The following is a 15,024-nucleotide window of genomic DNA, read 5'->3' on the forward strand; positions in this document are numbered from 1 at the left end:
GTACCTCATCTGTCAAAGGCTTATCAAGACATGTTCCTCAATAACAAACACACAGTATGTTAAGGTCCAAGGTTCATTTATTGTCATCCACAACACAGGGTTACACAATGAAATGAAAGTTGTTGTTTCTTTAAGCTTCACAAAACAAAGAAACAAACAATTATTCATGGAGGAGGAGTTGAGGAGTCTTACAGCCTAAGGAAAGAAGCCTCTGTGTATGACAGCGGCTACTTCTGTATCGTTTGCCAGGCGGCAGCAGGGTGAGCAGGCGGTTGCTGGGGTGGGTATTGTCTTATAGTCTCCTTTGGGCTCAGAACAGGCAGCTTGCCTCATTGGTATCACTGATGCTTGGTAGATGGGTGCCAGTGGGTTTTAATCACCTGCTGCAGAGCCCTTCTGTCCTGGGCTGTGCACAAACCATGATAATCTGTAATGTCTCCAGTCAGGATGCGTACTATTACTACTCTGTAAAGTTGACAAGAACTTGCCTTTGCAAGTTTCCTCAAGAAATGCAGCTGCTTATGAGCTTTATTCACCAGGACTGATATAATAGAATTTAATAAATATAATGGATGTAGCCACCATGATGTCACCTGTTGGTTTGTGGGATCCTGTTTTGAAGCCTCAAATTTGCTGTCACCATCTTAGATTTTTGGAGCCAGAAATGACCATATCTGGACATTTTGGTGGTGCTAATCCTAATGCCCGGGCCACACTACCCTCGTTAGCAGTGCGTGTGTGTCTCTGAACCTCTTGTAGTTTTAATTTTGGGACTGTCTTCACAGGTTAGAGCATCCACACTGCTCATGTGAGCACTGTTGCTGAGACACAACTCCACTGCTCAGCTGCGCAACATCTAGATCAGGGGTTCCCAACTGGTCCAACCATAAGGTCCAGATTTTTCCTTAATCACTAGTTCAAGGTCCACACAGTTTAATACACTGAGCGTCACACTTGCGTTTGGCCATGTCGTAGAGCTAGTTGCTGTCTCTGTTTAGTAGCTGTCCATTAGTCACTCACTGTACAGCAAGAAATGGCACTTCAAATAAAAACTGTGCTGGAAATTCACTGCACTTAAAAATATAGTGTGTTTTTTACAAGCTTCACATGTTTGCGAATCACCTGCGACCCATTCAGAATGGACTGGCGTCCCACTTTTGGACCATGACCCATCAGTTGGGAACTACTTATCTAGAGAATAGGAGTCTCGTCTATTTTTTCTGCTTGACTCATGCAGTTTTCAGCAAAAATAGACTTGGAAAGTGGTCTTTTGATGATTATAGTGACATTATACCATCTTTCACTCCAGTTTGAATATGTGAGGTATCTATTACTGATGTGAAGAAATATAAATATTTATTTTTCACTCAGCACTTCCTGTTTTTGTTTCAAAATTAAAGCCCTCTGTCAACATTTCTTTGGTAATAAACCCTTCATTTGTTAACAGAAGGCTTGAATTGTTAAATATTTGCAAGACTGTGTTGTTGACAATACAGTGGCTTGCACAATTCCATGAATTTGTGGAGTAACAGCTTCTAAGTGTAGAAATACAGTACTCACAGCAGCAGCAATGCTGTCTGTGTGAACACCAAAGGCGTACAAACTGGCGCAGTTCAATGAGGTAGCCTACAAGTGCTGCTCATGCAGGCAGTGTGGCTCAGGCGAAACCTAGCTTTCAGATTGGTTAGCGCAGTGCATTTACAGCCAATGGTTAACTGTGATAATGCTAATGATAATTTTTTGTTACTGAAAAAAACTGCTTAAAACCATTCAAACAAAATGTTCTTACTTGAAAAAAAAGAACATCCGACTCCTTAGAGGGTCCTTTAGTACCACCAAACACTGAACAAGACTTTTTTAGGTGACCAAAATATTACAATGAACTTTCATGGACTGAAAACACACTGAAATAGCAACAGTTAATCTTATACTGTGTGAATCTGGTTGAATCATGGTTATATGGCTTATTCATGTTAGATATGTCGCTGTGATCGTGACATGTCAACTGATAGCACCTCCGTCAGTCAAAGCAGCCATGCCCTTAATTATGTATAACTTTAAGCCTTAATAACAATTCACCCCCTGCACAGTTGTCATAAACAGGGAAATTAGCTATAGAAATTAGCTATAGAAATCAAAACTGCTTTTTGTACCAGGCTGTAAACATGTTATTTCTGCTGTGAAGTTGAACATGGGTGTGCGTGAGGACTGACTCACTCTTGAAGCCAGCCTCAAGTGGTCATTTAAACAGCTGCAGTTTTTTGCATTTTAGTGTCGCCTTTACATTTCTTGACCTGGAAGTTGCCACTTGATGGATATGCGTAATGATCGTGTCAGTTTCTCTGTGATTCCAATTCCCAGGAACCAAACACTGTTCAACTGCTCCACCCCAGGTCCACTGATGTAGACAGGGGTGTGTCTCTGCAAACTTCTCAACAGAGTTAACACACAGGAGGGGGCTGAGCACATAGCTCTGTGGGGCTCCGATGTTCAACACTAGAGTGGAGGAGGTGTGACCGCCAATCCGAACTGACTGGGGTCTGTTTGTGAGGAAGTCCAACATCCACTGGCAGAGGGTGGCAGAGAGTGCTGAGCCTGCCAATCAGTTTCACGGGGGTGATTGTGGTGAATGCTGAGGTGAAATCAACAAACAACATTCTGATGTAGGTGTTGTTATTTTCAAAATGTGTGAAGGTTGAGTGGAGGGCAGTGGAGGTGGCATCCTCTGTGGATCTGTTTATGCAAACTGGTGAGGGTCCAGGCTGGCTGGTATGATGTCTTTGATCTGTTGGAGAAACAGTTTCTCAAAACACTTCACATCATAATGGGAAAATGCCACAGGGTGATAGCTGTGTAGACACTGCAGATATTTTGAGTACAGGAACGATGGTAGCTGTTTTGGAGCAGATGGGAATGTATGTGATGTTAAACTACATACAGTATAAAATAGATCAAGGTGGTCACAATCATGTATGGAAAACACAGACCATGTGTATTCATGCTAACTGAACATTTTACAAAACATATGATAATTTTACAGCCCTCAAAAAGGTTAATCATGTCAGGTGACTTGAAAAGGAGCAGGTTTCTACACCATCAATATTTAGTGTGTCACTATTACACTACCAGAGACTGAATGGCATTGATGTTTAGGACAACTGACAATTATTTTCATTATTGATTAAGCCTGCAATTACTTGTTCCAATTAATTCTCATGTTGTTGAGTCTGTAAGATGAAAGAAAATGTGAGTGAATGGAAATGAACAAGAGTAAAGCTGTGCCCTCCTACACTGAACCAAAATATAACACAAACACTTTGCTTTTCACTCCCATTTTCACAAGTTTAAATAGAATAACTCTGACTTTTTCCATGTTCACAAAAGGCTTATCACTCTTAGACTTTCTTCACAGTAAAAGGCCACTCTTAATTTTTTCTTCTTTAAAAGAAAAATATATTTATTAAGCACTCTGAGCTATGTATTTTCACATGTATTATTTCATTATTTCACATGACTAAAGGTACAGAAATGCAGTTTTTTTTTTTGTTAAATGGGATTCATCTGTGAAGACACATTTTTCCAAAGTGTCAGATGCCATTGAAGGAGAGCTGTTACGGCAACGAACTGTAGTTAAGTCAAGACCAGTGGCGTAAAGTAGTTGTAGTAGTAGTAGGCCCCAGTGCACACTATTATGACGGGCTCTAGTGCACAGTTACAATTAGCACACACACGCACATACAGTTTTAGGCATATATGTATTTCACCAACAGTGTGTCTTAATGTTGCTTTATGTTATATGCGCTTGCAGTTGTGCATGCTCGTCAGTCTTGAGAGATTTTGCACCTAAACGAGCTGCTGTAAATCGTCTCATCACATGATTAACAGAGTTAATATTGGAAAACATCAACACACATATTCCCCAGAAATCATCATTACATATCTGTATGCAGTGTTGGGCAGTAACGCATTATTAGTAACGTGTTACAGTAATGCTGTTAGTTTTGGCAGTAACTAATACTCTAACGCGTTAGTTTTTAAATTCAGTAACTTGGTAACTGTTACCAAACGGTGCGTTACTCCGTTATTTTTGGCCAGGTTTTAAAACGGCGCGCAGCATGCAGTATTCCTTCACAAACTGAGGTTCCCTTTCACTAAAACATTTTAGCCCTAAACAATAAAAGATAGTCAAGTCAGATAGAGGTATATGAACAATTCTTACCAGAGCATCTTAATGACACACGTCTCTCACCATCTCTGAAGTCACTGTCGACCTGCTGGCCTCGTTATATCCAGTGACGTGATATCCATTGTTATCCCGAGGAAACTTTTGTTGTGGACAGACAATGTCTGCGGTGGGCGACAGACTCAACATCATCATGTAGCTCTTCAAATGTTCTCTTTAGCTCATTTTCCATATTTGTATCCAAGTACCGTAGTTGTAAAACGTTTAGCTGCCTGACAGCGAGTGACTCCACTGTAGAAGACGGTTGCATGTTTCCTATACCGTTCAATTGTTTTGTCAAGTTGTAGTCTAACAGTCCCTTGGTTAAACTCCATCTGCTGTTGCTTAGGCGATGTAGCTACAAGCCAAAACAGTTAGGAAATGTTTTGGGCTGCAGGGCAAAACATCAATAAACGCTGTCTTCTTTGTGGCTTGGAAAAACTACACTGCAAAAAAGAAAAGCACCTAGCGCCCTCTAGCGTCCCCACTCAGTCATCTACAGCCAGGACGTTTTTACCGAGTTACTTTTTAATCAAGTAACGGTAACTAGTTTTCAGTAACTAGCACAACACTGTCAACTACTATAGAAAATAAGAAATTATTATTTGTTAACTAAATTGTTTTTGTAGTTGAATTGTAGGTTTTTTTAGTTCATGTAGAATAAGCAGATCATTTTGTTATAGACTGAGACTGTTTTGCAAAAACAGAAAACCATGAGTTCGTCTTATAACACGTGTGTATTTCCAGGTGGAAATCCGGCACTGTCTATATTTATGCCTCTGGTCAAGGCCCTGGTGAGGGCAGTGAGCATGCAGATGAACTTCTGAGACAGTTCATTTAGAAATTCTTTGGTTGTGCAAACCAACTGTTGCATCCTCTGTCAGGGAGTTTGGTTTTGATGATCATACAGGTGAAGATGCTGGATGTGGAGGTTCTGAACTGGTGTGGTTCTACGAGGTCTGTGGTTGTGAGGCTGCTTAGATGTACTGCCAGATTCTTAGAAAATTGGCTTATGGTAGTGAAATGAACAGTCAGTTCCCAGGCAATGTTCCTGCAGTCTGCATGATGATGGCATGTTTCCTCAGAACTGGACATCTGTAGCTTTGTGCTGTTTGTGTTTGATCAAACTGCTCATTTGAGAGCAGGCTTTAAGTGTGACCATCCCAAGGCACATCTGTGCCATAATGATGCTGATTAATCAGCATTTTGATATGCCACACCTGTCGGGTGGATTATTTCAACTCGTGAAAACATGGAAGCAGACATCAATCAAACTGCGACTTAAAAAATTCAACTATAATGTTTTTTAATCAAGAATAGACAGACTTACATGTTTATTCCACGCATGAGCAGCTCAAAACCAGTAAGTCTGACATGTTCAGAGACCACGGAGATTGTTAAAAGTGGCTATGTGAGACACCACTGCGAGACAAAGCATGGAGCAAACATACGCAATTAAATCAAAACCGAGTGCACAGAAAATAAAATGTTTTATATCAACCAATCAATGTATTTGTCACATGAAATCATAAAGGATAGAACTTTAGTGAAATGGCACTGAATCATGAAAATTAACAAATCGCCTGCTGACTTTACTGATAGACTGCTTCCTGTGGATGTGCTGGGCTGCATCGTCCATGATGTATCCTGGGGTCATCGGGTGTTGCGAGTCTTTTCAAACATCAGACACTCTCGCCCAGGCGACCCAGCCGGGGCGAATAGTCCCTACAGCAGTTGACCACGGGGCCTCCCTCTTCAGCCAGAGCCACCTAGTGCTCCTGGTACTTGGCACATTTTTGCTCTAGGGCTCCGTCCATACGCTCTTACGGGGATACAGTGAGTTCTACCCTGATCACTTGTTTGGTGGAATTAGGAAAGATGACCATGTCTGGATGAAGGATTTCTGAGGTGATAGTGGAAACTGCAGCTGCTTGCCAAGATCAACTATTAATTGCCAGTCGACTGCCGAGGTGAGAAGGCTGGTTGCTGATCTTGGTTGTGGGGTGTTTTTCTCTGCAGCCTTAACAAAGATGATGATTGTCTTTGGGCGATGGTGTTTGCTGCTGCTTTCAACACTTGATCGGCAGTAGCGGACTTCTGCTAGGGCCTTTGGGCAGCAACTTAGGAGATGTTCAAGGGACCCTCTTCCATAGCAGAGCACAAGATGGTGTTTTGCTCTTGCCACAGACGTGGAGATTTGCAGGACTTCGTAGGCCAACGTACACAGTCTGGCTCAGAAATCGGACTCGGAGGTAGTCTGCCCACAGGATGTTCTCCCATGTGACCAGCCGCTGCTCTGCAGATTCCCCACTTCGTCCATGTTCCCTGCTGTTTCAGACCCACCATCCTGCTTACTGCTCAAACTTCCTCCTGCACAAGAAGGCGCCTCTCTTTGCCCTTGGCTTGTCTTTTACCACTAATCTACAACACAAATACATTCAGTTTACAATCAGAAAACAGAGAAACGCTGCACAGTCTTACATTTGAGAAGCTGCGTTTAGCAAATGTGTTCGAAAAATGACTGAAAAAAAACCAAAATTGTTGCCAATTCATTTTCTGCTTGACGAAGTTGTTAAGTAATTGTTCCAGCCCCATGAGAGTGTGAGGAAGTGTTCCTTCATCATTACATCACGAAAACCCTATTAGAGATCAAAGCAGTGTGCTTAAGAGTCATGTGACTGTAACATTTAATGCTGTGCAATCATCAAGTATGTTATATTTTCAACAGGTTATTTCATTAATTGCTTTAAACCTGTAAGTGTTGATTATATTGTCGTACCATCACTGTGATCTCTAATTAAGTAGGAATCACAATGCGAAAACTCTGAAATTGCTCATCCTGAGGGCAGAACCAAACATTAATTTAGGTGAGTGTCCTCAAGGAAAATATATCTACACAGACATTGACTCTCTACGCTTTTACATGTGGGGACTTGACTTCACTACTATAACCCACAACACTTGAATTTACATAATGTGTAAATTTCCACTCTATGCCTCTCCAGAGAAATGTTTCATGATAGTAATTTCACACAATTATGAATCTTTCCATTTCACATATCAAAGAGGCACTTGTTACTGGCTTGTGGTGTCAGATGGCTCTATGATTCACCCACACACACCCACATCACACTGAAATGTGCAATTGTCCACACACTTTTTGTCTCCCCGTAATGTTGAATGGAGGCCAGTGAAAGGTTTATGACAAAACAAAAAAAGTTTCCTGTAACCAGAGCTCAGCGGTGACTCGAAGTAGTTCTGTCATACTCATTACCAGCAGGTGCTGAGTCGTATCAGCGCCTCTCCAGATGAGATCCATGACTCATGTCAAAGTTCATACTCATTTATAAGATGACAGCAGTCGACCGTGCCAGTGTGACCCTGTTAGAGAGATAAATCAGTGTGAACTAGTGCATTGGATTCTTGGTGAAACTGATCTGCTGCGTAGAATTTCGATGAATAAAACTGCCTTTGACTAATACAGTGTTCCCTTCCAAAACAGTCCAACACTTAAATAACGCATCACTCTGCTCAGACAGGCTTGGCTCTAATTTACTTCAATTACCTCCTGGATAAGTGAAGAACACAGGGCTAAAAACTGATGCTGAAAGCTTGGAAGCACACACTCTATTAAAAAACTGGCTGCTTGTCAAGTGTTACATGTCTTAAATCTATTTTTCATGCTTCCTGGTGAGAACTCAGCCACGGCACAAGTTTTTAGCTGTGTGCATATGTCATGGCTCTTCACATTAAAGCTGTTCTAATAAATATTTTTATATTCACAATGAGTCAGATCAACGAGGACGACTAAAAATTATAGAGCGGGGGGGGGGGGGGGGGGGGGGGGGGTGTAATATCTGTGATTGAAGTTGTAAATATTCTCTGAGATGGAAGTGGAAAGTGTTTGTTTATTTAGAAAGGGACAGTGCACATGAATTTACATGATCACTTAGGCACATAATGATGGTATATGTGTATGTAAGAAAAAGACATTAAAATAATATGCAAAAGCACAGTTAAAGCAGATTGATGGCATGTCCATAGAAGGGCACATAAGCACAGAGCAAGCATATAAACATAGACAAAAGCACGTAGCAAGACACATTAGTAAAAACAATAAGACAAAAGCACTATTAATAAAACAGCGACATAACTATAGAACCAAAAACATCGAGAACGTACCTTACAAAAGTACAACATAAAACACAAGACAGACCAAAGCACAAAGCCACAAACACACAAAAGCACAAAGCAAAGCGCATAAGCACGCACAAGAGCACACAAGCACAATTGGCAAGACAGTCATCTTTTCTGATTCCACCAAACAAGTGATCATAGTAGAACTTACTGTACCCTGGGAAGAGCGCATGGACGAAGCCCAAGAGCGAAAATGTGCCAAGTAGCAGGGCTGGAACACCTACTTTGCAGGCCAGTTACTCTGTGTCATACTTGTGCGTTGTACCTGTGCGCTCAGGCAGCACTACACCCTGCTCTTGCTCAAGAAGGACTCAATGCACAAACCCGCTATTTTTAAACATCCCATCGAGAAAGACTCCCTCAATCCCAAATGGATCCCTTGCAGACTCGTTGACTCAAGCCCTAAGCCCTTACAGACGTAGGACCAATTCCATTTCTTCCCCGTAGCCCTTGTCTTGGCCCTTCCCCTTGGTTTTGCGCGTTCACGTGAGGGGAAGTGGTGTCCCAATTCTCCATCAGGTTAGCTCTTAACCTGAAGCTTTTAAGTTTTCAATACAGAATTATAGAATTGGGACACCACTTCCCCTCATGTCAACGCACAGAACCAATGGGAAGAGCCAAGACAAGAGCTAAGGGGAAGAAATGGAATTGGTCCTACGTCTGTAAGGGCTTAGGGCTTGTGTCAACGAGTCTGTAATGCCCTCTATACATTGTGCGATTTTAGCAATCTTTGCTAAGACTATTGCATGACACACTGTGAGACGTGGATCTAATAAACTTTGGTACGACGTCAAGTTTGATGTGTGCAGATTGTATGATGGCCGTTTACTAATGAATCAGTATGTAACGTTATCAGCGTGCACCTCATCAGCGTACGTCATCCATCTGCGCCACCATAGGTAGCCTGCTCACCTGGAAGTTGCAGTTCCTCCGCAGTTTCCTTCCATGCAGCGTCTTTTTTCTGGCGGTCATGATAGCAGCTGGAGGAAACATCAAATCAACAAGGCTTCTGCTGCCACAGCTCCACCAAACTTTCCTCTTTCAGGGAGTTCCACAGACTTCTTTTTGTTCCTTTTACCTCCATGGCAAGCGATCATTTGTTTGGGTTTAGTACCGATGTCGCGGTGACCATTGCGTCATTTCATGCTGCATTTCTATTGGTTGATTAGTAGACGTAGGTTGTAGCAGCTGTCACACTGTGAGATGGTCATCCTAAATTTCTGACACCGTCAGAATTTTATCTCAGGTTATCTTTGGTCGCAAGACGTTGACAACGGCCAGTCTTGAACCTGTCTCACAGTGCGACGTAAGACCACTGTTTTAGAGCCACGACCAAAGATATCGCCACGTTTCTCCCACGATGGCCATCTTTCGCCTGGGACAGCCCAAAATTGCACAGTGTATACCGGCCATAAGGGATCCATTTGGGATTGGGGGACTGTCTTTGTCCAACCCCGAGGTCCATATGGGTTACGTGCAGTTCTAACGAGATGCAAATTTTTGCATAGCGTTACTTGCACAAGTTTGAACACGAGAATAGTTTTCTTGACATGCTTCATATGCATGAATAACTCACATCATACAGGTGTGAAATTGCTGAATCACTCATGAAAGAACTTCTGCCGGAGGCTGATTGGCTACCGTGGCACAAATTGGTCACTGAAGTTCAGATTATGATGCGAAATTGCACGTCCATTAGGAAAACCTTACAAAAGCATGCAAGCTCTAACATACAGCAAGAAAACAGGGACATAACCACTAATTTAGATCATGACAACATGTTTGATCGTCCAGTAACCACTGTTTTATTGATCCGGAGAATGACTTAAGAGATGTGATGTTCCTGAGTCTTGTGGGTACAGAGTTCCAGGTGTGTGCTGCTCGATTGGAAAAGACTGACTGCTCTTTCTGTGTGGTATTTTACAATCCCCCCAGTGGTAGATTTGGTAGATGACTTCATTGAGTAGAGGAGGTGCCAGGCCATGACAAATTTTATACACAAGTAAAATATCAGCAAATTTGATCATATTTTCCCAATTTAAAAATCATATTTTGTTAAAGTTTTGCAATGATGATATGAATTTGACTTTTTATCCAATGCTTGTTCCTACAGTCGTTCACTGGTTTGAGTGTAGTTTTGCTTGTCTGAGTCCAGCTGGTTTATTTATTTCTGATAATTTGAAAATCTGTGCTTCTCAACACAACCAGTGAGCCCAGTTGGCACACTTATTAAACAGATAAATGCAACTTTTCCTCATATTCTTAACCCATGTGGGCATATGTACAGAAGAGTGGATTCAAAGATGCACTGTCAGGTCACCTCCTGCAGCTGACTGACCTACTGTAACTGGAGTGATAGCATCAGGTCTGCTGTCCTCGTAGCAACACACTGATTAATCTTCTACTTGTCACACTCTCAGCGTTCGGAGCAATTTACATGAAGAGCTTTCTCCTTAATATATTCTTCTCTAATCTCATTCCACTCCACCAGCCTTTCTTCCCATTTCCTCATTTAGATTTGTGCTTTCTGCCTCTGAATGTGGTAGTGCGTGAGGTGATGAATAAAAAAAAGGCATTTGATGTTCAAGGAATGGTCTGACATTTTGAGGAATTTGCTCTTTATGAAGAGTTTGATGAGATTAATGTCAATTTAATCTCTCTGTGTTCAGTAGAGAGACGCAGGACATGTTAGAAGCTTAGCCCAAGGAAGTTAGGGACAACATTTAAAAAGAAAAATCCGCTCAACATTTGATCCATTGTTAATTTAAAGATATTGATTAGAGCGCTTTAATTATAGGATTAAGGCTATTGTTGTGACTTCCTTCTTTTTTTTTTTGGCTCTCCCTTAAACAGTTCTTTATTGATTTGTGGATTCCAATTTAAGTAGTTTGAGCTGATATTTGGGGGTATTTATTTTCGAAAACATGGATGGATTACTGAACGGGTCTACAAGGCACAGGCCTAGGGGCCCAAAATCTCAGGGGGCCCCCTGGCCTTCACTTGAAATGTCTTTTAAAGACTCAAAATGACCACTAAAGTTGCGTTTCCACCAAAAACTTTCAGTATAGTGCCTTTAGAACTGTACGTAACCTATGTGAGCATGTACCTAAATCCTGCATGTGTTGAGTGTTTCCTCCGCAGACAGGGCTGTTAAATGTAGGCGGGGTTGTTGTCACTCACTGCTCTGTCCAGCTTTCAGTGTATTTACTCCTCATCAGTTATACATAGAAATGTCCATGGAAAGGTGTTGCATGCAGACATTATAAGCACAAAAAAGACCAGGCTGGAATAAGAGTCCTTCTTGAGCAAGAGCAGGAGTATAGTGCTGCCAGAGTGCACCAGTAGTACGCTCTGCTATGATGCTCTGTTACAACGCTCCACTACATTTTTTTTCTTCAAGTGAGGACTAGAATTAGCCTGAGTGTCAGACTGAAGCTCCCAGAACCTTCAGTCTGACATCGCCTCCATTGAAGGTGATTTACAAGGGGGAGGGAATTTGATTTTTTCCCTAACCAATCAGTAGAGATCAACGACTCACCCAGAATCTGACATCATTAGTATCCATGCCTCGGGGGTGCCGAAAACAAGCGAGCATTGCCCGTTTAAAATGTCTCCATCGTCGTGCACGCCCAGCTGCATCACCGTTAAATCCAGTTTAGCAGCTTCCTTAATTTGGTCCTCCATTAATGCGAGTGGTGGCGAAATACCTCGATAGTATCGTTAATGTGGTCTGTAGGATCTGTAGCGGTCGCCATTGTTGCTATCCTTACCAGTTACCCACCGGCGCACAGCTTGACATCAGTGTGGCGCTGATTGGCTAATCACTAGTCCCGCCCCCACCCCCGGCGTTCATTGGTCCTTCCATCATTTGGACAAGATAAATCGCAAATTTATTGCAGTATGCCAGACCAGAGATGCAAGCCTACTCAGTTGAGTGGGCGGGGTCTATGGTCTGGAACCAGGCTAGATTAGAATATAAGCAGTTCATACAATCTTGTTTGAATTCCTATGCATTTTTAAATGCTACAAGATCCAGTCATTACCAAAGTGTAAATCAATCAAGAGGGACAATTAAAAGTAAAGGAATGGTTGAAGTTGTCATATCAGATTGTGTTGATAGATTCGCATTGTCAAGAGTAACATGCAAGGAAACGTTCCACCTTAAAAGTTGCTGGTAGGCTTTCAGCAGCATAGTGAATTACATTATTTTCCCTCAGTCTATAGCTGCTAACTGTTAATTAGTAAAGTCTAGTCCATACCCATTGGTAGCTTTGTCACCTTCTACCTATGCCAGTCATCAATGCCTATGTACAGTTTCACATAGATTGACCACGTCAGTGAGTAGAAAAACGTGGGACAGACAGAATGACTGACAGTTTCCGTGATTATGTACAGCATACCATACCATGACTTAGTCATACCAAACATTAGAAAGAAAAACAAACATTGGTCCACAGGGGAAGCCACAGCGATCGGTCGCATTTTAGCCATTTTGAAGCATTTTTCTGTTGTTATAGCGCCACCCAGTTGCCAATTAGAGTTAAATTTTCTCCAGTCACCTTGAGGCGTCCTGTTCTACATATCTACCAAGTTTAGTAAAAATCCATATGGCGGTTAGGCCTAGATAAGAAATGAGCTCTCTAGCGCCCCCATTTTGTTTGATGGGGTCAATAATGGAGGGGTCCCCTCAGATTATGTGTGGTCATATGCCTACAAAGTTGCGTGGTGATGGGTGAAACCCTTGAGATGTTATACACCTTTATGTGATGAGCCACGCCCTCCGCAATATTCATTGCCTTATAGAAGCTCAGTTTTAGTAAGTTTTCCAACTTTTGCCAAGAGGGAACTTTAGATATTGGTCCCTAGATTATGTTCACCCAGTTTCATGCAGGTCGCTCAAACTTCCTAGGAAGAGATCCATTTGAAGTGTTTTTCAAAAAATTCAAAATGGCAGAAAATCTATATAAGCGGAAGTTATGGGTTCTTGGGGCAAATTTGTTCCTCATGAGGAGAGGCATCTCTGTGCAAAGTTTCATGTCTCTACAACATACGGGGCATGAGATATGCCCATTCAAAGTTTGCAATTTCAGTTGGTTGCTATAGCGCCCCCCTTTGGCCAATTGATGTAATATTGCTTCATTCGCATCCTCCCGTGACCCTCTACCACTGTGCCAAATTTCACATGGATTGACCAAGTCAGTGAGGAGAAAAACGTGAAACAGATTATATAGTAAGATGAAGAGGCTGCAAAACATCCAAGTTTACTAATGTATGTAAAACTCTCCACAGTATGAACAGTGGTTACATAAACTTCAAAACCAGCCACAACTCAGCCCTGAGCAAGAGTGTCTGTTCTCTGTTGACCAGTCAACAGACTACCATGTTTCTAGCTCAGGCTTTTAGTATCAGATCAGTGTGCTTAATACCCCAACAGAGGGGGGGACCAAAAATGGGGACATATGGAACAGTTCTGTTTGTACCATCTACAACTTTCCACAATGGATACACAAAAATAAAAGTTTTAATGTGTACCAAGCTGAACTAACCGGACTGCTTGGTGCAAACGAGGCTGAAAGACACAAAAAGTTCACAGACAGATGCAAAAGACACATAATAACTAAAAAAATGGACAAAACGACAGCAAAAAGACATAAAATTATCTCAGAAAGACACAAAATGACCACAAAGAGATGCAAAACCTTCACAAAGTCTGTGTGTCTTGCTCTAACGTAGGAAAGATGGTGGGGTCCTATTTATATCTGTGCCCAGGGGCCCGTTGTCTCATAATCTGCCCATGTTCATAAACAGCATTTGTTGATTGCGATTGCAGTGCTGTAACCTCCGTGATTTTATGGATGACAAATTGAACCTTGAACCTTCCAGTGTTTGTGCTAACCTTAGCTAAACTTTTCCTGGAGCTAGATAGTGACACACGAAGATGAAAGCGAAATTAATTTTCTCATCTAACTGTGTGGAAGGCTGCCAAATAGGGAAACAGCTTTAGACTGACAGCTGATGGCCTGAGCCAGATACACTTAATGAAGGTTCATCCACCGTATCGCATCTGGTGTGAAATATCTGACTGCATTTAAAAACTGTTGCCAGGGGATGGGTGTTGTGTCACGATTTCTAGTGCTCATCTCTTGCCAGCTTTTCAAATTCACACTCATGTCACTTTCACCACGTGTTTGTCTCTCACTTCAGATCCTGGACGTGCGTAATGTCATGGTGGTCGTGTCTCGATGGTACGGAGGTATTTTGTTGGGTCCCGACCGCTTCAAACACATCAACAACTGTGCAAGAAACATCCTGGTGGAGGAAGGATACACTGCCTCCACGGTGAGACACTCTCTGGGTCTCTTACATATTGCTCTGTTATCTTCCACACATCATCGGTCAAGTTTGATGTTTCTGTCAGCTCTCTGAAGCTGGGAAACATCTGGTATCTTGTAGTTTAATTGACCTTTACCCTTTATGTTCGTCCAACTATTTGAAAACCAAAAAATTACTTTTTTTTTGCCTTTACAACCAAAGCCGAAGTCTGAAGGTCAGAAGAGAAACATTATTTCAACACTGTCAGATAGCACCCAGTTACAGATTATCTT

The 15,024-nt window shown here is 42.0% G+C and overlaps 1 protein-coding gene across 4 annotated transcripts in view; it reads left to right on the forward strand.

The window, feature by feature from the left end:
- Positions 1 to 15,024, forward strand: part of impact (impact RWD domain protein) — a 45,456-nt gene that overhangs the window by 25,629 nt on the left and 4,803 nt on the right. For all 4 annotated transcript variants that reach the window (XM_033621950.2, XM_078168503.1, XM_033621952.2 and 1 more), the window contains one exon: positions 14,624 to 14,758. In XM_033621950.2, coding sequence (XP_033477841.1) covers positions 14,624 to 14,758 — 135 coding nt within the window. The remainder of the gene's footprint in view (positions 1 to 14,623; positions 14,759 to 15,024) is intronic.

The sequence above is a fragment of the Epinephelus lanceolatus genome, chromosome 6, assembly GCF_041903045.1.
Source record: "Epinephelus lanceolatus isolate andai-2023 chromosome 6, ASM4190304v1, whole genome shotgun sequence".
In the NCBI taxonomy this organism is placed as follows: Eukaryota; Metazoa; Chordata; class Actinopteri; order Perciformes; family Serranidae; genus Epinephelus; species Epinephelus lanceolatus.